Here is a 20,856-nt window from a genome sequence, read left to right as displayed (position 1 = left end):
GTCCCAGGTTCAGTGGCCATCTAGGGAAACCTACCACACCCTTCTGCAAAATAGACACCTGAGGGTGTCCAGGGAGGTGATGCTTGCGTGGATCCCCAAAGTCTTCTTACCCAGAATCCCCTGCAAACCTCAAATTTAGCTTTAAAAATCACATTTTCCTCACATGTGTGGGATCACTGCACTGGTAGGAATTTGCTACCACCCAGCATTCCCCCTCAGGCTCCTGATAATAATGACACATCACTTGTGTAGGTGCGCCAAGTACCTGCGATAGTGAAGGGTCAAAAACGTGTAGAAATTTACAGGTTACCAAAGCGGGTGCTAAAGGGCAGTTTTTTTCCCATAGGTTTTTTGCCCAAATCTGCTTTAGACACCCACACAAGGGGGGCAGAATATTTATTGGTACAGATGTGGCAATGCTGGGTTGTAGGAATTTTGTGGATTCCTGCGGATTCCGGAAGTTTTCATCACAGAAATGTAGGGAAAGTGCATTATTTTAGGCAAATTTAGAAGTTTGCAGGGCATTGTGAGTAAGAAAATGGTGTGGGGTGCTTGTGAAGCACACCACCCTAGACTTCAACAGATGTTTGGTTTTCAGTAGTGTCTGGATCTGGTAGGTTTATGCAGTTGGCAGCATACCGAATTCCAAAAAGTGCATCTGCTCACCATTACAAGTGGGACAACATTTGGAGTTAGCCAACCTCTCTTATCCATACCCCTCTATTTTTTTTTTTTTATTTCCCTGGCGTCTAGTAGGTTGTCTGCCCCTCTCCCCCTGGTGGGGGGGAGAGCTTGAGCACCTATTCCCCAGCTCCCGAGGGTGTTTTGGCACAAAGGAAATCCCTCACATGCCTGCACTGAGAGATTTCCTGTGCTATGTGCGTAGACAGCTGGGAGCCGTCTGTTGCACATTAGCACTGTGGCATTGGACATCTCCCAGTCATCCAATGCACACAAGGGATTAGCTGTTAAAGACGGGTGTTTCGTAACATTGACTCTCCAAAGATTGCCACGATAGGCATGTGTTTTAATGGTGTTTACCCATTCTCACAAAGGCTGGGACAAATGATATACATTGAGAAATGTTATACCTTCTGAAGAGATGGTATATGTTTTTGCTACTGTCATTTTTGTATATATTTGGTATTGTATGCTGTATTTGTAGTAACTCGCTGTGTTTTTTTAAGTACTTTTTAGTTATAGCAGAACCAGTCTGTCTGGCTCTTGTAGTGAAAGAGGACAAAAATAAAGGCATACATAGAAGGGTTTTGGGGTCAGCCTATTTCAGGAGGTTGTCTCCGAGTACTATTCATATTCTGCTCGCACCCATAACATCTTACAGCATAGGTCAATGTGTCAACCTACTTGAGTCATTGACTCCGTTGCCCTTTGAGTTGGTAGCATTTAATCTCAGCAGGTGCACATGCTCCCGAAAATTGACATGCTTCATTGCTGGTGTTGGTTGGCCAGTCAGTTTCTTTTCTCCTTTTAAAGAGCCTATTTCACTTTATTTTTTATTTTACTGTTTATTTTTTTTTTGTGTGTTTTTAGATCTCCTGATGGTTCCCCCCCGATAGTGCTACTGGGCTACTTGCTCGCCACAAATGTTATTGCAGCGCGCCATATCTCACATTGTTATTCCATTGCCGGACATCTGTACTATTATCTTAAATAAGTCTACCTTCTTGGATTGGTACAGCAATCCCATAAACTGTGCAAACAAAATTGAAAATGGACACTCAAAGCAGTGATCACTAAGCCGCCATCTTGTAATGATATTGTGCATATTGTATCAATGTTGTGCCATTCCAAGATACCAGACACATTGTTTCTAATGGTTGAGAATCTGTTGGAACGTTACACAAAATTGATACAGTGCCCAATAGCATTCCAAGATGTCAGGCCACTCCTTTTTTTTTTTTTTTTTTTCATTCCAGCATATGCTTTCTATGTTTAGGTGTCATTATTTTTTTCTATGTTCATTTTTTAAATTTATCTTGCATGCGTTTGTTTCTGTTTTATTATGGTTGCCTTAATGGATGCATTAAGTGCAAGGATGAGTAACAGACCACAAGTATGATGAGTTATTGAGTGAATAAATCCACCAGTGACTGTAGAGGAATCTTACATTGTAAGTTAAACCAGTTGGCATTGCCATTACTTCTTTTTTCATTTTATGTTAAGCAGCTATTTAACAGCTGGACTATTTAAAGTTTAATTTTATGGCACATTGCCCCACTGGAGGGTCAGTGGGATGATACCCAAATGTTAATAGGATTAAGTTACCTTCTCCTTGTATTGTCTATTACAATACTCAAAGTCCTTGTGAAATGGGTTTTTTTTCTTTAAAAAATAAAATCTTTTTTTGTAACTTGAGTGCATTTCCTTCCATCATATGTCCGAGCTCTGAACAATCAATGGTTACTCTTCTGACTTGACTTTCATCTTTTTTTAAAGTCTGATTTAGAGGCAGCTTTAACGGTCTTGCCAGCTTTATGTAATTGTACAATTTATAAATGGAAAATGTGTATGCTCATAAATAAGAGGTCTGCCCTCTACATAAGTCCCTCTGTTCAACTGTGATTTACATTGTTTCTGCCACACTACAGCATAAAGCGTAGGGCAGTGGGTCAGCCTGCTTCATGTATTGGTTCTCTTTCACCATCAGTGGCTGCATTTTACATGGTTACTTGTACACAGCTACCCGAGGAGTATACTTCAGCTGTTGGGCTGTTTAGCAAATAGCTTACTTTGCCATTGCGTTTTTCATATTAATTCTTCATCCTTTGCAATCCGTGTGTGTTTGTCTTTCCTACTCTTTCTTTCTGGCAGTATGGATATTGTTCATGTGTTGTGCATTATAACACAAAAAAGGGTTTTGTACCTGCTCAGAGTTCACTGCTATGCTTGCCTTTTAGAAAACATTGATACAGATAATTAAAATGTGATTTATAAGCAATTGTATTTATTTTTTCTAATTTAAAGAATATGGAGACGAGGTTTAGTCAGTGGTATGTTATTTTTCTTCTTAATTGTTTCTGGCTCAGTTCTGTTTATTATTTAATGCAGAGGCAAATCAGTTGAAATACACAGTTGTCTGCCTACAACCCTGGGGCCGGCAGTGTCACTAATGCAGAATCATAAATTATTACTCAAAACCCCCAAAAATATCTTCCTCCTATCCCTCCTTTACCCCTTTGGAAATATATCCTCTGTGACCCACCTCTTCAGTGTGGTGGCTCGACTATGGACCTGTGTGATCAATCCGAGACTGTTTCAGTAGGCGTCTGCTCTGAGGAGAGATAGTTCGGCCAAGATAATTTATTGAATTCGGTGGACAGGATAGTGATAAATGGGGCCAACAGTTCAGGGTAAGTCTTGGTTCGATTCAACAGCTTAGAATAACTAATCCAAAGGATGTACCATAATTTATGTAGCCAAGCTGTGTAGTCATGGATTCTGTCAGTCCCCCAAACGGAGAGTATGAACTGATGGGTTGCCCTTGGGTCAGGGCCATTTGCCTTCCCCTTGTGGAGCGTAAAGGGTGTGTCATAGGGTTAGGGAGCCCCAGAATAGTATAGGCAGTGAACCTAGGGATATTTGTATTGAAGGGCCCATCTATGTCCTCTAGGATTTGTTCCCAATAATGGATCAACTGAGGCAGTGCCATCCCAACTTCTCCAGCATTGTTTTGTGCATCCTGTGCAACATGCTTGAAGACATGCAGGAGGATAATATCTTTGTTTTCTTTTATAGGATTATGCTTGCAAGAAAAAATATAACCATCACAACAGCATGCCATTGTCAGACAAATGGCCTTAATCAGTGCTTGTTGTGCTTTTTTTTTTTTTTTTTTTTTTTTTTTTTTTTTTTACATTTGTGTCAAGACCAACATTGTTGCAAATGATTGCAGAACAAGATATAGCTTGTTTCTTGATTGGTCCCAATCAAATAAAATTGCATGTCCCCAATTAATTGTTTGCGAGAACAAATGCAACTGCCATTGAGTTCAGTTTACTTACAGGAGCCAATTCTGTTTGGTAATTTAGATGGTGACCTGCTATTTATATTGTAGCAGAAGATTGGGATGGTTCCTCTATTTGTAAATCATTGGATCCTACTTGGATATATGTTGATATTGCTAAAAAAAAAAAAAAAACTTTTTGTTTGCTACATGCTGTTTAACACCCATCTCAAATGAGATACTTTTCATCTTAGTTTCCGTTGTTGCTGCTGGGCCTCAGAGTATATGCCATTTGTATGAAGCTGTGTGTTCCTTTTGTTCCTGTTGACTACAGTTAACTTTCCCAAGCAGTTGTACATAATCATTTGCATAACACCCCTTTTCCAACAGACTCCTTAAATCCCCACCTTTATTCTTCATTAAGAGTTTAAGAAGCGGATATAGACATTTAATTGCTGTAAAGAACACCCACTGACTGCTTTTTCTTATTTGAAGCCTCTATTGACTGAGCAAAGAGCCCCCTTTCCTTGAATTGATTTTAGGGTGCTATTTAGAAAACTACAAGGTTGATGCCATAGATGAGGTCTACCGAAACTAACAACTTGTATTAAGTCTTTGACTCTGATTAAGGCAGAGTATGTTAGTTCTTCAAAGAAGTCCACATTGAAAGTTAAATTTAAATTAAGCAACAAACCATGAGCTGTTAACTAGGAAAAAGACAATTATCCCAGCGTTTTGGAAAATCTTAAAGGCTCAGATAATTTCTTATAGAGCTCTAAGGAAGTTCAAAACTATTCAATTACTCTTGTCCATTTTCTGCTTTGTATATTTCGAAGCACATATTTGCCATCAATTTCTAAAGTCTATACATCATTCCACTGTTCATCAAGACTAATTAAATTGTATGCATCAGCCCTTATTACTTCAAAGGGGATCTTATTCATGCTATGGGTTCAGAATAGAATCTACTGGGTAAATCGGGGTGCATCATGTTTAGCACATACGTTGTCACATTTATCCCCTTTGTCAATTGTTTGATCATTTATAGAGAACGTTTGTTGACTGGTGTGAGAGCTATAGATGGACACAACAGTGCATTGAATTCACTAGCCTCTCTGTTGGGAAAAAGGTCTCTGATCATAATTCATCTACATTTTTGTTATTCTGATACATGCTGTACACTCCCTCACTAAGTGTTAGTTGTGCCTCTTACAAAACTACCTGTCATCTGTATGTCAAAACACGTCTTCCATAGTCCAGGCCATCATTGTATGGTACTGCTTCTCTGTTGTCATAGAATCATGGCAGCAGTATGGTTGCACATTCCATCATCCTTAGTGAGTGAGGTCAATTCACAGCCACAAATAACAGAACATTCAGCAAGGCACTTGTGCTCTTTCACATGTTCCAAAAGAAATCTATGCTGCTTGACAATGGAGACTGAGAGATTTATGGTGACTCCAACCACGATAAACAATACTTTAAACATCGCTAGTTATTGTGTGTTCTTGCACTATGTACTGCTTAGACATCTTATGCAGATCCCCTCTTTGAAAGGTATCCATGCTCATTTATTTACATAAAGTTGGACAGCTGGTAGAGAGGACCGAGGGGGCCACTCCAGACCACTACCCATGTTCCACACAATTTTGCAGGAAAGAAGATCCACGAAGCCGGATGCCGTTGTAGTTGGTGCCTGTTGGTGCAGGAGACTGACTCCTTCACTCCAAGGGAGATTAATTCTTGCTTCTTGTGCAGGCTGAAGACTCGTTGCCCTCATAGGATGCCCTGCCAGGGAAATTTTGCAGTTGCTGAAATAAGCCAGAGAAACAATGTTGCAGGGCGGAGTCGTTGCTGGAGTTGCAGATTGTCAGTTCCTGGAGGGTCCAGTTGCAGTCCTGGTGGCCAGAAGATGAAGTAAACTATGCAGAGGAGTCCTGATGGAATCTTGCATGTCAAATCTGAAGACCCACCCTGTAGGGAGACCCTAAACAGCCCAGGAAGGGGATTGGTCACCTAGCAGGGTGACCACCTATCAGGAGGGAGTTGTGACGTCACCTGCCTGACCTGACCACTCAGATGCTCCCAGTGGCCTCTGCCCACCTTGGATTCAAGATGGCAGAATCAAATGGCCACCTGGAGGAGCTCTCGGCACCACCCTTGGAGTGGTGATTGACAGGGGAGTGGTCACTCCCCTTTTCATTGTCCAGTTTCTTGCCAGAGCAGAGACCGGGGGTCTCTGGACTGGTGCAAACCGGTTTATGCAAGGAGGGCACCAAATGTACCCTTCAAAGCATACCGGTGGCTTGAGGAGGCTACCCGTCCCAAGCCATGTAACCTTCTTTCCAAGGGCGAGGGTGTTACCTCCCTCTGCCAAAGGAAATCCTTTGTTCTGCCTTCCTCTGCCTGAGCTTGTGAAGAAGCAGGAGGGCAGAAACCTGTCTGTGGGGGTGGCAGCAGCGCAGGCTGCCTCGAAAACCCCAGAAGACTGGTAGGAGCAATGCTGTGGGGGAAGGGGGTCCTCTATGGAGCCCCCAGAGTGCATGGAATCATACAAACAATGCAGGCAACCGTTTTGGTGTATGAGTCCGATATGCTTGATAGCAAACATGCCCAGCTTTTGAGGTAGTGACTTGTGTACAGTACACAGATAAAACGGCTTCTCTCGTAGGGGATTTCCATGTATAGTCATAAGCACTGAATAGTTCCGCGCGCCTGCGGGGACCCCGGAGCACTGTTGTGTAGTATATTCTTAAGTGCAATCATCAGCTCCTTGACAAAAAAGGTCTGTGAAAAACACTTAAGAATAACAATGTGCAGCCTATGTGAACAGCTACACAGGCCAAATTGTTAGAAGAAAAAAACAGTTGTAGTGTAAATTTCACGTTTAAACCTCTATTTATTCTATAAATACATAAATAAATACATTCTCATATTTTATTTACACCTCATGAGAATAAAACAATGTAGGGCAGTGTAGCCCATAGGCTGCCATTATACAGAATGAAAATAGAGCTGTGCCTTTAAGAAAGTAAAGTCTTCCTGTTTCCCATCATGCACAGCAAAAGGCAGTTGCCTCAGTTCTTTTTTCCGGCTCCTTTCTGACAGGACCCTGAAGCATTGAGCTCTACCTCACAAAATCCTTTTGTGACAGAAATTCATTTAAAATCTTTTGAATTTCATTTTCACTCGACGTTTTTAACATTGAGTGATAATTTTCTGCTTTTTTCTGTTAGATTCTGACAGAATTTTGAGGTTTTTCTACTTCAGAAATGCCTTCACTGTTTGACAAATGTCCTTCTTGTGGCAGAAAAAAGGCCAAAACAGATCCACATCGGGTCTGCATAATTTGCCTTCCATCCAGCCACAAACCGGAGTCGTGTGACATCTGCAAAACCTTCTCCAGAAGGACCCTTCGTGACAGGGAGAAGATCCGACTCCAGGCGAAAGAGGACAGGAGGAAAAGTGGTCATTCTACCACAGAGCGAGGAGAAGGTCAGTCTTCTACCAGGGCTCACACTGGTTCCTCTATAACTCCGACCAGACCGGCTCAAAAACGGCACAGGTCTCCGACGACGTCGAGGGCGTCGACGTCGAGGCAAGGAACGGCGCCAACATGCTCGCCGTCGAGGAGTGGTTCGCCGGCGAGAAAGAGACATCGCTCGCCGTCGACGACGATTTCGCCGTCGAGACGGCGTGGACTTTCGCCGTCGAGATCTGGGTCACCGTCGACACGGTGAGGACGTTCCACGTCGAGGAGATCTGAATCCGGTTCGCCGTCGAAACGGCGAGATCGATCAACGTCGAGGGGTGCTCGACGTCGTAGACGTTCACCGTCATCACGGCGACGTCGAGGGTCGTCGTCGAGAGAGTCTCAACGGCGAGAAGAATCGACGGCGAAGGGCACTCGCCGTCACCGTACTTCGACGTCGAGGAGTGTGTCGACGTCGAGACAATCAAAAAGACCTAGGAAGGTTTATACAACCTCAGAATCCTCGGCTTAACTCATCCTCCTTCCAGCGTCTCCACAACTCTCTCCTCGACAATCATAACACCTACGGCGCCTCTTCCGGCTCCGCCTTCAGAGTCTGTTTTGAGGACTCCAACGCGGTCTGTAAGACGTTCGGGACATTCCTCTAGACGCTCTTCTTCCTCTCGGCACCGTCATGACTCACAGAGATCTCAGCATTCACATCACAGGCGTTCTTCTTCGTCTACACGGGACTACTCTCCAACCCTATCGGACTCACCGTCCCCGAGAGTGTCCCCCATAGATGATGTGAATACGTTCCAGGAGGTCTTAGTACGAGGGGCAACCAAGCTGAACATCCCGCTGGCGGTACCTGCCCCATCGACGTCAGTGATCTTCGAGACCTTGCATCACAGGACATCTTCCAGACCTTTGCTTCCACTGGTTCCAGGTCTCCTTGAACCAGCAATGGATATTTTCCTTGCACCGGCCGCAACAAAGTCTGCTCCTTCCAGACTTATTAAAAAATATCGTCCACCAGAACAAGATCCTCTATTCTTGAGGTCGGACCCAGTTCCTGATTCGGTGGTCATAGTAGCGGCAAAGAAACTGCATTCAACCTCACCATCTTCTTCTTCACCTCCAGATAAAGAGAGCAGAAAGATAGATGCTGCAGGACGAAAAGTATGCTCTACTGCAGCCGTCACGATGAAGGCAGCCAGCGCTACTGCATTATTAGGGCGGTACGATCGTGCCCTCTGGGACTCTTTAATGCAGTTTGCGGAACATCTTCCTAAGGATAAAAGGGAAGATTTCCTGGAGGTCGTGGGTGAGGGAGCCATGGTGTCTAACCAAATTATAAGTGCTGCAGCTGACTCTTCGGTGCTATCCGCACACAATTATGCACACGGGATAGCGCTCAGAAGGCATGCATGGTTGAGACTTACATCACTCAAACCTGAAGCGCAGCAGAGAATACAAAACCTGCCTTTCTCGGGCTCCACCTTGTTCGGTTCTCATGCCGATGACGAGATGGCTAGAATGAAAGCTGAACTAGATACCTTGAAAGCGGTAGGCATGGAAAGACCGAAAGAACAAAGAAAGGTTTTCCGGCCATATCAACGACGACTTTTCACCCAACTGTATCAGTCGCCACACTGGATGTCTTCGCGCCCCCAGCAGCAGCAACAACAGCAGTATCAAAGGGGTTTCTCTACTCAGCGAAGGTCGACAAGGGGTCGTTCAACACCTCAAACTCAGGCAACTCGACAGGCTCCCACGTCTAAGCCCTGAATCTTTGCTTCCCCCTCCTCCGTTATCCACTCCGGTAGGGGGAAGTATCTCAAATCATCTGGACGAGTGGCTACGCATCACAACAGACGCCTGGGTATTGAATATTGTGAGACATGGTTACGCTCTCAGATTCACCAGTTCTCCACCATCTGTTCCACCCAAAACAGCCAACCGCCATCTCAAAGCTCTACAGTTAGAGGTCAATATCCTATTGCAAAAAAGAGCCATAGAACCCGTTCCCATCAGCCAACAAGGGAAGGGGATTTATTCGAGATATTTCCTTGTACCGAAAAAAGACAAACAAGAGTTTCGTCCCATCTTAGATCTGAGGACAGCAAACAAATGGATTTGCAAAGAAAAATTCAGGATGTTAGCCTTACACCAAATTTATCCACATCTACGTCAGGGCGACTGGCTATGTGCGATAGATCTTTGCGACGCTTACTTTCATATCCCAGTAACCAAGAAACATCGAAAATTCCTAAGGTTCACCGTCGGAAAACGCCATTACCAATTTGCAGTTCTACCTTTCGGCCTAAAATCAGCGCCAAGAACTTTTTCCAAATGCATGGCGGTAGTAGCCGCCCACTTGAGGAAACAGCGAATATTCGTCTACCCCTATCTAGACGATTGGCTCATAAAGGCCTCCAGTTGTCTCGAGACACAGCAACATTTCGAATGGACTCTACAACTGCTGCAAAAACTTGGTCTTCAAGTCAATCTCCTGAAATCTACAGCAACACCTGTTCAGAGGTTGCATTACTTAGGGGCCATTGTAGATACCAGGCTAGGAAAGGTGTTTCCTTCGGAGGAACGACGGTTATCGATTCTCCAGAAGTGCAAACAACTGCAGGAAAGACCTCAAGCCACTGCAAGAATAATAGCTTCTCTACTGGGCTCGATGGCGTCTTGTATCCATCTGGTTCCCAATGCTCGCCTCCATATGAGACCATTGCAGGAAAATCTGGAGGATCAGTGGTGTCAACTGAGGGACGATTGGGAGAACAAAGTCCTTCTTTCTCCTCACACCCTACAATCCCTCAAGTGGTGGTGTTTACCCAGCAATCTCTTGGTGGGGATTCCGTTCCAACAACGGCCCCCATCTCAAACCATCGTAACAGATGCGTCACTGATCGGATGGGGGGCGCACATGGAACATCTTCGAGTCCAAGGCGAGTGGTCACAGAGAGAGAGTCTCTATCACATCAACCTGCTGGAACTTCGCGCAGTCCACCTTGCGCTCAAAGCCTTCCTTCCCTCTCTGAGAACGGAAACTCTCCTTCTCCAGACAGACAACGTGGCCACTATGTACTACGTGAACAAACAAGGAGGCACCAGGTCCAGAATTTTATCCAGAGAGGCTCAGACAATCTGGCATTGGCTTCTAGCCAGGAACCTGTCACTAGTGGCAACTCACCTGCCCGGCATCCAGAATGTTCAAGCGGATGCCCTCAGTCGAGTAATGGACGAGAACCACGAATGGGTACTACACGACGACGTCGTTCATTCCCTTTTCGCACTCTGGGGTACCCCCTCTACAGACCTATTCGCAACCCCAGAAAACAAAAAATGCCAAAACTTCGCCTCCAGATATTACCATCCAGGGACACTGGGGAATGCCCTGTGGATAAGCTGGTCAGGAGCATTTCTTTACGCCTTTCCACCGCTTCCCCTGATTCCGGCGGTCCTCCAGAAGCTGTCCAATGTTCAGACCAAAATGATCCTAATTGCTCCGGAGTGGCCACGCCAGTGGTGGTTCCCAGACCTTCTTCACCGGTCACTCAAACCACACATCAGGCTACCATATCGTCCGGACCTTCTCACGAAGTTCAGAGGGCAGATATCTCATCCCAACCCCTCATCGTTGAGTTTGGCAGCATGGCTCCTGAGCTAGTGCAATATGGACACTTGAACCTACCTCAGGACTGTATGGAAATTCTGAAGGAAGCAAAGCGCCCTTCCACACGATCAGCCTATGCAAGCAAGTGGAAGAGATTCTGCATTTGGTGTTTACACAACAACATTGACCCGGTTTCCTGTGGGGAACAATCTATCCTGCCATACTTGTTAAGTTTGGCAAAATCGGGCTTACAACTGTCGTCAATAAAAGTTCACTTGGCGGCGATAACGGCATACAGAAAGAGTCCTTCACAAACTTCCTTTTTTCGGATTCCGATTATTAAGGATTTCCTAGAAGGTTTAAAGAAGGTTTTTCCTCCCATTAGAAAGCCTTCTCCTCCATGGGAACTGAACGTTGTCTTATCACGTCTGATGCTGCCGCCATTCGAGCCGATACATAAGGCATCGCTGCAGCATCTCACATGGAAAGCTGCTTTTCTGGTGGCAATCACTTCAGCGCGTAGGGTCAGCGAAATCCAGGCCCTTTGCGCTCAGGAACCCTACACGGTTTTTCATTCTGCGAAAGTGGTAATGAGAACTCATCCAAAATTTTTACCTAAGGTAGTCTCCGACTTCCATGTGAACCAAACAATTTCATTACCGACTTTCTTTCAGAATCCAGCTACCCCTGCTGAGAGAACTCTCCACTCTCTGGATGTAAAGAGAGTCTTGAAATTTTACCTGGACAGGACAAAAAGCTTTCGAAAATCACAACAGCTTTTTATTAACTATGGCCCAATCAGAACAGGTTTGGGCACATCTAAACAATCGTTATCCAGGTGGATTGTTTCATGTATAATGTTATGTTATCAGTTAGCAAACAAATCCCTTGGTGGTAGGCCAAAAGCCCACTCTACCAGAGGGAAAGCAGCTACTGTAGCCTTGATGAGAAATGTCCCTTTGGCAGAAATATGCAAGGCTGCCACTTGGAGGTCGGTCCATACCTTTACTAAGCATTACTGCCTTGATACAGACGCTAGGGCAGATGCTCAGGTTGGGCAGGCTTTGCTCAAGAATTTGTTTGCATGATTCATGTTTTTCTCAGTATTCTTATATCTACTCCACCGCGGTTATGGGGATGGGCTTGCTACTCTATTCAGTGCTTATGACTATACATGGAAATCCCCTACGAGAGAAGGAATGGTTTCTTACCTGTAACTCCAGTTCTCTCGTAGGGGTATTTCCATGATAGTCATAAGCAACCCTCCCTCCTCCCCGGTGGAGTTGACATAGAACATGAATATTATGGAGGTTGGTACTCCAACAAATGTTTTGTTTTTTCTTCATGTCAGGTTAATAGCCTCCAAAAAAGAACTGAGGCAACTGCCTTTTGCTGTGCATGATGGGAAACAGGAAGACTTTACTTTCTTAAAGGCACAGCTCTATTTTCATTCTGTATAATGGCAGCCTATGGGCTACACTGCCCTACATTGTTTTATTCTCATGAGAGGTGTAAATAAAATATGAGAATGTATTTATTTATGTATTTATAGAATAAATAGAGGTTTAAACGTGAAATTTACACTACAACTGTTTTTTTCTTCTAACAATTTGGCCTGTGTAGCTGTTCACATAGGCTGCACATTGTTATTCTTAAGTGTTTTTCACAGACCTTTTTTGTCAAGGAGCTGATGATTGCACTTAAGAATATACTACACAACAGTGCTCCGGGGTCCCCGCAGGCGCGCGGAACTATTCAGTGCTTATGACTATCATGGAAATACCCCTACGAGAGAACTGGAGTTACAGGTAAGAAACCATTCCTTCCCCGCACTTACGAATTCCAGGAAAATGGAGCTGGAGTTTGTAGGGGCACCTCTGCTCATGCAGGGGTACCCTCATACACAGGTACTTGCACCCTGCCCTTAGGGCTAGGAGGGCCTGCCATAGGGGTGACTTACAGTAATCTGGTGCAGTGACCTGTAGTGAAAGTGTGCATGCACCTTTTCACGCAGGCTGCAAAGGCAGGCCTGCAGACACATTTTACATGGGCTCCCATGGGAGGCATACTACATGCTGCAGCCAATGGGGATCCCCTGGTGCCCCAATGCACAGGGTACCTAGGTACCATATACTAGGGACTTACATGGAGGCACCAGTATGCCAATTAGGGTGTGTGTTAAGTCCTAAGAAACCAAACTGAGAGGGAGATAGCACAGTCACTGGGGTCCTGGTTTTGCAAGATCCCAGTGAACACAGTCAAAACACACTGACAGCAGGGAAAACGTGGGGTAACATGCTAAAAAGAGGGTACTTTCGTACAACGATCATCGGCTCAGTGTCCGATATCGGATTCGTCAGCACCAGACATGACATTGTGGGTCCTATAAAGGCACCACTCAGTTTCTTTTAAAAACTTTCCACACCAGAAGCAAAGAGCCATGAAGTACACTGATGCATCAAAACTAGGACCCTGAAAGGGAGCCCCTGTCCCTAGAAAATCCGTTCACAGAATGGGGAAGAAGGGTGGGTAAGGAATGTGAAACTGGAATATGTCTCTACCAGATAAGGCAATACCAAAGATAATTTACTTGTCCATCTGCTAGGGACATCTAGTTGCAGATTCCATACCTTAGAATGGATACCCAAGCACAACCATCCCTGGAGTTGGGTCTGCAAACATACTAAAACATCCTGCAGGACCAAACGGGCAAAGTGCCCATCCCTACGGACCGGACTATCCAGGCAGCAGTGTTTGGTAAACGTATGCAGAGATGCCTACATAGCTGCCTGACAGATGTCAAGGACTGGAACTCCACCTGCTAACGCAGTGGGGGCAGCATTAACTCCGGTAGAATGAGTATTCAAACCCTCAGGGGGTTGCTTCATAGCCAGCACACAGCATATTTCAATGCGGAGTATGACCCAACTGGAGGTTGTTCTTTTCTGCACTGCCCAACATAACCAGCAATGAGATCATCCACCAGGACCTCTTTGGTAAGATATGGTAGAAAAACAATGCTCGTTTTTGGTCCAGGCCGTGGAGTCCCTCCACTTCCTTAGAAAGATGCGGGGGAGCGTAAAAAGTAGGCAAGGTGATGGATTGGCCTACATGGAAGGGTGTAACCACTTTCTACAGAAGGGAGAACCCTAGTACAAAGCACCACCTTGTCAGGATAAACGGAAAGGTAGGGTGCCTTAGATGACAATGCATGCAGCGGACTCACCCTGCAGGCAGATGTAATTGCCACAAGGAAGGCTGTTTTCAAAGTGAGAAGGTGAGAGGACAATTGTGGAGAGGCTTGAAAGGATCAAACATCAGAAATGTCAGAACCAAATTCAAATCCCATTTGGACATAATGTATGAGGCTGGAGGAAACACTTTAAGGAACTTATTTACAATCTGAGACTTAAACAAGGAAGGTTGATCAGGCAACCGCAAAAAAGAATAAATGGCAGACAGATAATCCTTGATTGCGCCTGTAGCAGAGCCCAGCTGAGCCAAAAAAATAAAAAAATAATAGCACCTCAAAGATTGTGTCCCACTTGTGACAAAAAGCATTGCCGAGTAGTTGCTGCCTTCAAAACGCCGACTTGCAATACTGCTGACATTGGATCTTTTCTCCTCAGGAGAGAACATGCAATCAAGCTTGAGCCTACTGCTAAAAGAGACCTTGCACCAACTCCAGATGGAGACACTATTTGTGATCAACTATGCATTATTTGCTGAGTATGTCCACTCTGGCGTTGAGAGCCCACCAGATGTTGAACTACCAGGGAAATGCCCTCTTCCAGCCACATCTAGAGGCACAGAGCCTCCTAACAATGGTCCATGACCACACCCTGCCCTGCTTGTTGCAGTACTGCATGGCTGTGATGTTGTTCGTGAACACTTGCACTACCTTCCCTTTGACAGAGTGAAGAAATGCTTTCAATGCTAGCCTGATCGACCAGAGTATCAACAGGTTGATGTGGTACTGGGACTCAGCCGAAGACCGGATGCCTCGGATCTCCACTTCTCCCAAGTGGACAACCCATCCCAGGAGTGATGCATCTGTCACTACTGTCAGATCTGGTTGGGGAAGGGAGAGGGATCTGCCTCTGGTCCACTCACGGTTCCCTAGCCACCACTGCAGTTCTCATGCAGTACCCTCTGCGATCTGGACCATGTCGAAGAGATTCCCCTGATGCTGCGCCCACTGGAACTTCACGTCCCACTGCAGAGCCTGCATATGCCACCTGGCATGTGTACCCAAGCAGGAGGCCATGCGGCCAGTCTGCATCGGATCGTAAATTTTGCTTTCTCTCTCCCATCAGCAACTGCTTGGGAAAGTACAGCCCAGGCCTCCTCTGGGACCTGTGGCAGCACTTAAGCAACTGTATCCCACAGCATGGGAATAACAGTCCAAATGGCATGTGGTGTTCACGACCGCAATGCCAGCCTGGCGTGAGAACACACTTTCTTCCCAAGTGTGTCCAACCTTTCGGATTACCTATCCAGGTGTGGGGAAGGGAGCACGCCCTGGTGGGTGAAGACTTGGACAACCAAACTCTCAGGGGTGGGGTGTTGCATCAGAATACCTGGGCTACTCGGTGCAGGGCGATGGCGGTGGGCAATTGTACTGTTCACATGAGCCCCTGTGCTGAGTTTGGACCAGGTACCCAGTAGGACATCTGTGAGGGCTTCATTAAATGGGAGCAGGGGTTCAGAGGATGAAGCACCTCTGTCAGGAGGTTAGTCCTGATTGCCCCTGAAGGCAGCTCAAGGTCCAGGACCTTGGCTGCTCTCTGCACCATTATTGAATATGACGTTCCCTCCTCCATAGCCACAGTAGGGGAGGGAAGAGCGTGCCAGTATCTGGGGAGGTGTCCAGTCCACTGGCTTCACCCAGGTCCGTATGCCAGTCCATGGTCTCTCGGAGCTGGTATTTCAAAGGGTCCAGAGACTCCTCCCATTCCTCACCGTAACCTAGCCCATAGGAATAAGGCTTAGGATCCAACACAGTGGGCAAGGCCCCCTGTCTGCATTGTACGACGCCCATCTGGCTCAGGGTCGGAGTCAGCAATGGTGATGGAGAAAAATCTCCAGATCCAGACTGAGGCCTGGGGAAATTCCAAGATAAGGAATCTGCAACTAGATGTCGCTATCAGATAATATTAAACTATACTTAAGATTTTTAAAATGGGCTAATTATGCTAGGTATTAAGAGAAGGAGTGAGCAGTAGGCAGAAAGATGGGCAGATTGAGAAAGAGAAACAGGGCTCACCTTGAGAAGTAGGGGGGCCCTGGGCACTTGCTAACTTTGCCTACAACTTGAAACGTCACTGGCTGAAGGACAGGCCAAATTAAGAAGTCTAACCTTTACTGACTTCTATCCCAAGCCAACCTTCACCCAGTCATATGAAAGCTATAAAGATTATCAAATATACCTATGAAAGATGCAGCTGGCTAAAATATTATTATATTTTTAGAGGATCAAGTAAAAACAATATTGAGAACTGTTTGACCAAACTAGCAAAATGCTCAAGAACAGATGTGAAAGCATGTTTTAGATGTTTGACTCTGTACAGTTAAAATGATTTGCAGTTAGCATTCAGAGGGTTGTGAAACTGCAAATGCACTAGCCTTGCTTTGGCCATAAATAAATGTGTGTGAGACCACCCATTCCGTAAGGGGAACACCCTCACCCCTTATAGAGCACATGATCACCACCACACCCCATGCAGATAATTGGATCACCACTTTCGTGATATGTAGTATCAGGCACTTCCCTCTTTAGTATCTGTTTTGTAGATGTATTTTGAAAATACAAAAAATTATCAGTGGTCACAAGTATATTTCCCTGTGGTCACCAGACACAAATACATGCAATGTTTGCACATGCACTTGCACTCACATGCATTAATAATTCTGTTGCAGTGTTGTAATTAATTGTATAAATTAACTTTGCCCATGTGTTACTTTTCAGAATTAATGTGACTATTCCTGAAGGCTCATTGATTGCTGTTGTTGGCCAGGTTGGCTGTGGAAAGTCTTCCCTTTTATCTGCGCTGCTTGGTGAAATGGAGAAGATGAATGGTTTTGTTGCAGTTAAGGTACACTTGGATCTAAACATTACTTTTATAAACCCTTCTAAGGCAGGTGTTCATTCAGTTACATATAGGCAGTACTGTAGTGTTATTACTTTCAGGACTTTACCCAAACTACTGTCAACTTAGGGTATTGTAAAGGGAACTGATCTTTTAACCACTGAAAACTGTTTTTGTCTAGTGGATACTTCTAGCATGATAGATTACCTTTTGAAAATTCCCAGCCCCAGACTGCCACTGAATGTTTGTCAAGCAATTGCTCCTGCATGTCAGTAGTGGTGACACTTGACTGAGGTATCCTTGTACTGTCTCTGTAAATGACAGATCAAAGCTGCATATAAGTGCTGGCCTGTCTGCCTGCCCCAAGAACAATGGACAGGACCCTGAAGGGCAATTGTTGGTCATGTATATGAACATTTGTGTTTAGCTTCTAGGTTCCAGTTGTTAATCTGACTTGGGGCAAATACACCCTGATACGCATGAAGGCAGTCAAGGAGCAGAAAGTAAACCTCCGCAACACAAAAAGGGGGACTGATTGCCCTCTAAGCAGTGGACCACTCACATTTAATACTAGTCTCCCTCCAAGGCTTTGGTTGGCACGAAGCTCAAATAGTGCCATAAGGGCAGAAAAGGACAATCGGGGCTCATATCTGCCCCTCACTGGAGAAAAGCTGCACAGCTGGCACTCCAAAGATCAGGCATTATCCAACCTGAGCACATTCAAAAACTGGTCCCAGAACGCTTTGAGTTACCTGGGCCCTCCTCAATCCTGCTGCAAAAAGAGGCCTTCAGAGACCACGGTGCAAATTTGTAAAGTGATGCTAGTTCACTTTGGGCCCCATACAGACATGGGGCCTCTGATTATACTTACACTGACGGGACCTTAACTGGTCCCAACTGACCTATTCAGGCCTCTTCTCTTATCAGCAGGCCCTTTGATGGTTTCAGACTTTTTGGCAAAAAGTCTGACTCTGCTCTGGAATTCTTCCAAGACGACCGTGTTTCTGCCCGGTACTTAGGCAGTACAAAAGATTCAGAGGACACTTGTTAGGGCCTCACTTGCTACTAAAGGCAGTACGTTCAGCCCATGCAGCAGCTAGCTCAAACTTCTCACTGCCCAAAGGGACATGGTCATGAACACCAGCAAAGACAACAATCCTCATCATCTGCCTTACCTGCCTCAGTTGCAATGAACCTACTTCGATTGCCCCTCTTGTGGCCTTGCTCAGCCAGAATAACAGTTTTTTTCACCTGAGCCTCCCATAATGTAAGATGAGTTAGTGCTGCAAAGTAGAGGGGAGGGGGGGATTTACATCTTTTCTTCCCCATCCCCTCCCTCCCAATGTCTCACTTTTTACTCAAACTTTAAAGGTTTTGCCATCAGGCCATAGGTAGTGTAAGGATGGGTAAAAATATGAAGTATGCTATTTATTGATGCCTCAGAAGATGTAGGGCTAAGGTTAGTTTTGGATCTTTGCAACCTGAATCCCTTCCTATGGACTGACAAATTCAAGAAGCTAACTCTGGCCCAGGTACTCTCCTGGTTCTGGTTCACTGGATAGTGTCCTTTGGCCGACAGAGTGCATATTTTCATTTGCCTATCCTGCAGTCTCACAAATAGCAATTTTTGATCGTAGTGGTGCCCAGTCATTTCCAGTTTGCCAGTCTACACTTGAGCCTCAAGTCTATCCCTTGGGTCTTACAAAAAATGATGGGTGCAGTCCCATGTATGCAGTTTGAGAATATATCTCTTCCCATCCCTCTGCTACTGGCTGCTGAATGCAGGCACACATCGGTCTGTCCCAGAACACCACCAGAGGATGGTCATTGTTCTTTCACCATTGGTGTTTTCCATCAGCAAGCCAAAGTCTCTTCTGACACCTGACATAAGATTCCCTTTATGAGGCCATCCTGCACACATTTAGGGCTTTCCCACCCTGTAGATATTCCAGCATATTGAGGACGTGATCTTCATGTTTTGCTATCTACCCTGGATTCTTGTGTGGACAGTTGAGGTTTATTGGAATCTTAAACTCAGTCAGCCTTTTAGTCCTTGCAGAGCCTCATCCTACAGTGGGCACAACATCTTGTATGCTTGGAGGAAAGCACATGTAACACAAAGGAGACAGATAGAGAGCTTCAGTGGTGACAGGTAGACACCATCCTATTATGTGGAATTTCTTTTTCCTCCACCAACCAGGGCTCTCAAGAGCAACTGAAGTACTATCTGAATTGGCTCAGTCTCTCTGGTGATGTGAAAATCGGGAGTCCCTGAGTCCCAGTTGAGTGAATTTTCCACAGACGTTTTTCTTGAGCTTCATGCTATTCAGTTGATGGAAGGTCTTACTCCCATCCATCAAGAGGTGACCAGTTCATGTCCTTATGGACAACATGACTGCCATGTGGTACTGTGACAAGCAGAATGGGATGGGGTCTTCTACCTTGCGCCAGAAAGTACAGCGCTTTGCAAATTACTGCACCATCAGGGGATATACTTAGTGCCTAGTCACTCAGAACCAGGACGGACAAGCTCAGAAGCTATAAGCTAGCAGACCACAAATTGCATCTTTGTCCAGAGATGGCTCAGGTCGTGCCCTGGCAGGGTCTTTTCACCACTACAAGAATGGGCAGTGACACAATTACTCAATGCTAGAGTTTTCACCAAGAAAATCTCTAGGGAATACATTCTGTTTTCAGTGGTGCACAGGGCTCCTCTATGCCTTTCCACCATTCTGTCTACTGCCATGAGATCTGAAAATCAAGATGGACTGGCCTTCAATAATCATGATAGATCTGCATAGAGCCAGAAGTGTGTGGTACCCTGATTGGTTGAACCAAAGCATATGCCTTATGGTTAGCCAACCGTTTTGGAAGGTCCTCCAATCTCCGCATCAGGGCAGGGTCCTGCACCAGAATCTTCACAAACTACATCTTGATGTGTGTAGTTAAGGAGTGGCAACTGAGCAATTTAAACTTTCCTGCTGAAGTAGTAGGCATGCTACTTGCATCTGTACTGCTTGTTATCAAATTTATTCAGGTTGTTAGGTGATATTGTGACTTGCTGTGGGCACTGTCTACTTGATCTTTCAGGTCAAGTTATCTTGAGTTTTCTTGTTTTGTAGTTGGGTTTATCATACATAAAGGAGTTGAAGTGGGCACAGTTATAGCTGATAGATCAAGTTTTTGTGTGTGCCCATCCAACCTTCGTTATTCAAGTCACCAGCTGTGATGCCGTTTCTCTATTGACTGACATACTTGTTCCAGCGACTCATTTTTATATGTCTCAGTGATAGCTTAACGTGGTCCTTGCTTGTCTAATGTGGATATCTTTCAAGACCATGCACAGGTATTCTCTGCAACTGCTTGCTATCAAAATGGTGTTTCTTTTCATAGTTGCTTCTGCATGCTGCACCAGTGAACTGCAGGTGCTGTCAAGTGAATCCCTTTATATGCCCCCTTCTTCCCTTATTTATTGTTGTGGGTGACATGTGCCTCATATCTGCCTAACATTTTATCACCTTAACACATGAGTAATTTCACTAGCCTCCAAAGTTTTTATCTTTCCTACAACTTTGTAAGGAAGAAGAGAGGCTTCAATGAAATCTGTTTCTACTTCGAGAACACAGTGTGTCCCAGAAAGTACCAAATTAATTACCAGAGTTTCGTGGAGTCTGTGAGTGCCTGGAAGGGGAAGGTAGTA

At 45.1% G+C, this 20,856-nt stretch overlaps 1 protein-coding gene across 3 annotated transcripts in view; it reads left to right on the top strand.

Moving 5' to 3' along the window:
* Positions 1-20,856, top strand: part of ABCC1 (ATP binding cassette subfamily C member 1 (ABCC1 blood group)) — an 872,430-nt gene that overhangs the window by 408,343 nt on the left and 443,231 nt on the right. For all 3 annotated transcript variants that reach the window (XM_069210194.1, XM_069210193.1, XM_069210195.1), the window contains one exon: positions 17,036-17,162. In XM_069210194.1, the coding sequence (XP_069066295.1) occupies positions 17,036-17,162 (127 nt within the window). The remainder of the gene's footprint in view (positions 1-17,035; positions 17,163-20,856) is intronic.

Source organism: Pleurodeles waltl, chromosome 10 (assembly GCF_031143425.1).
Source record: "Pleurodeles waltl isolate 20211129_DDA chromosome 10, aPleWal1.hap1.20221129, whole genome shotgun sequence".
Taxonomy (NCBI): Eukaryota; Metazoa; Chordata; class Amphibia; order Caudata; family Salamandridae; genus Pleurodeles; species Pleurodeles waltl.
This window is presented reverse-complemented; position numbering and strand designations above follow the sequence as displayed.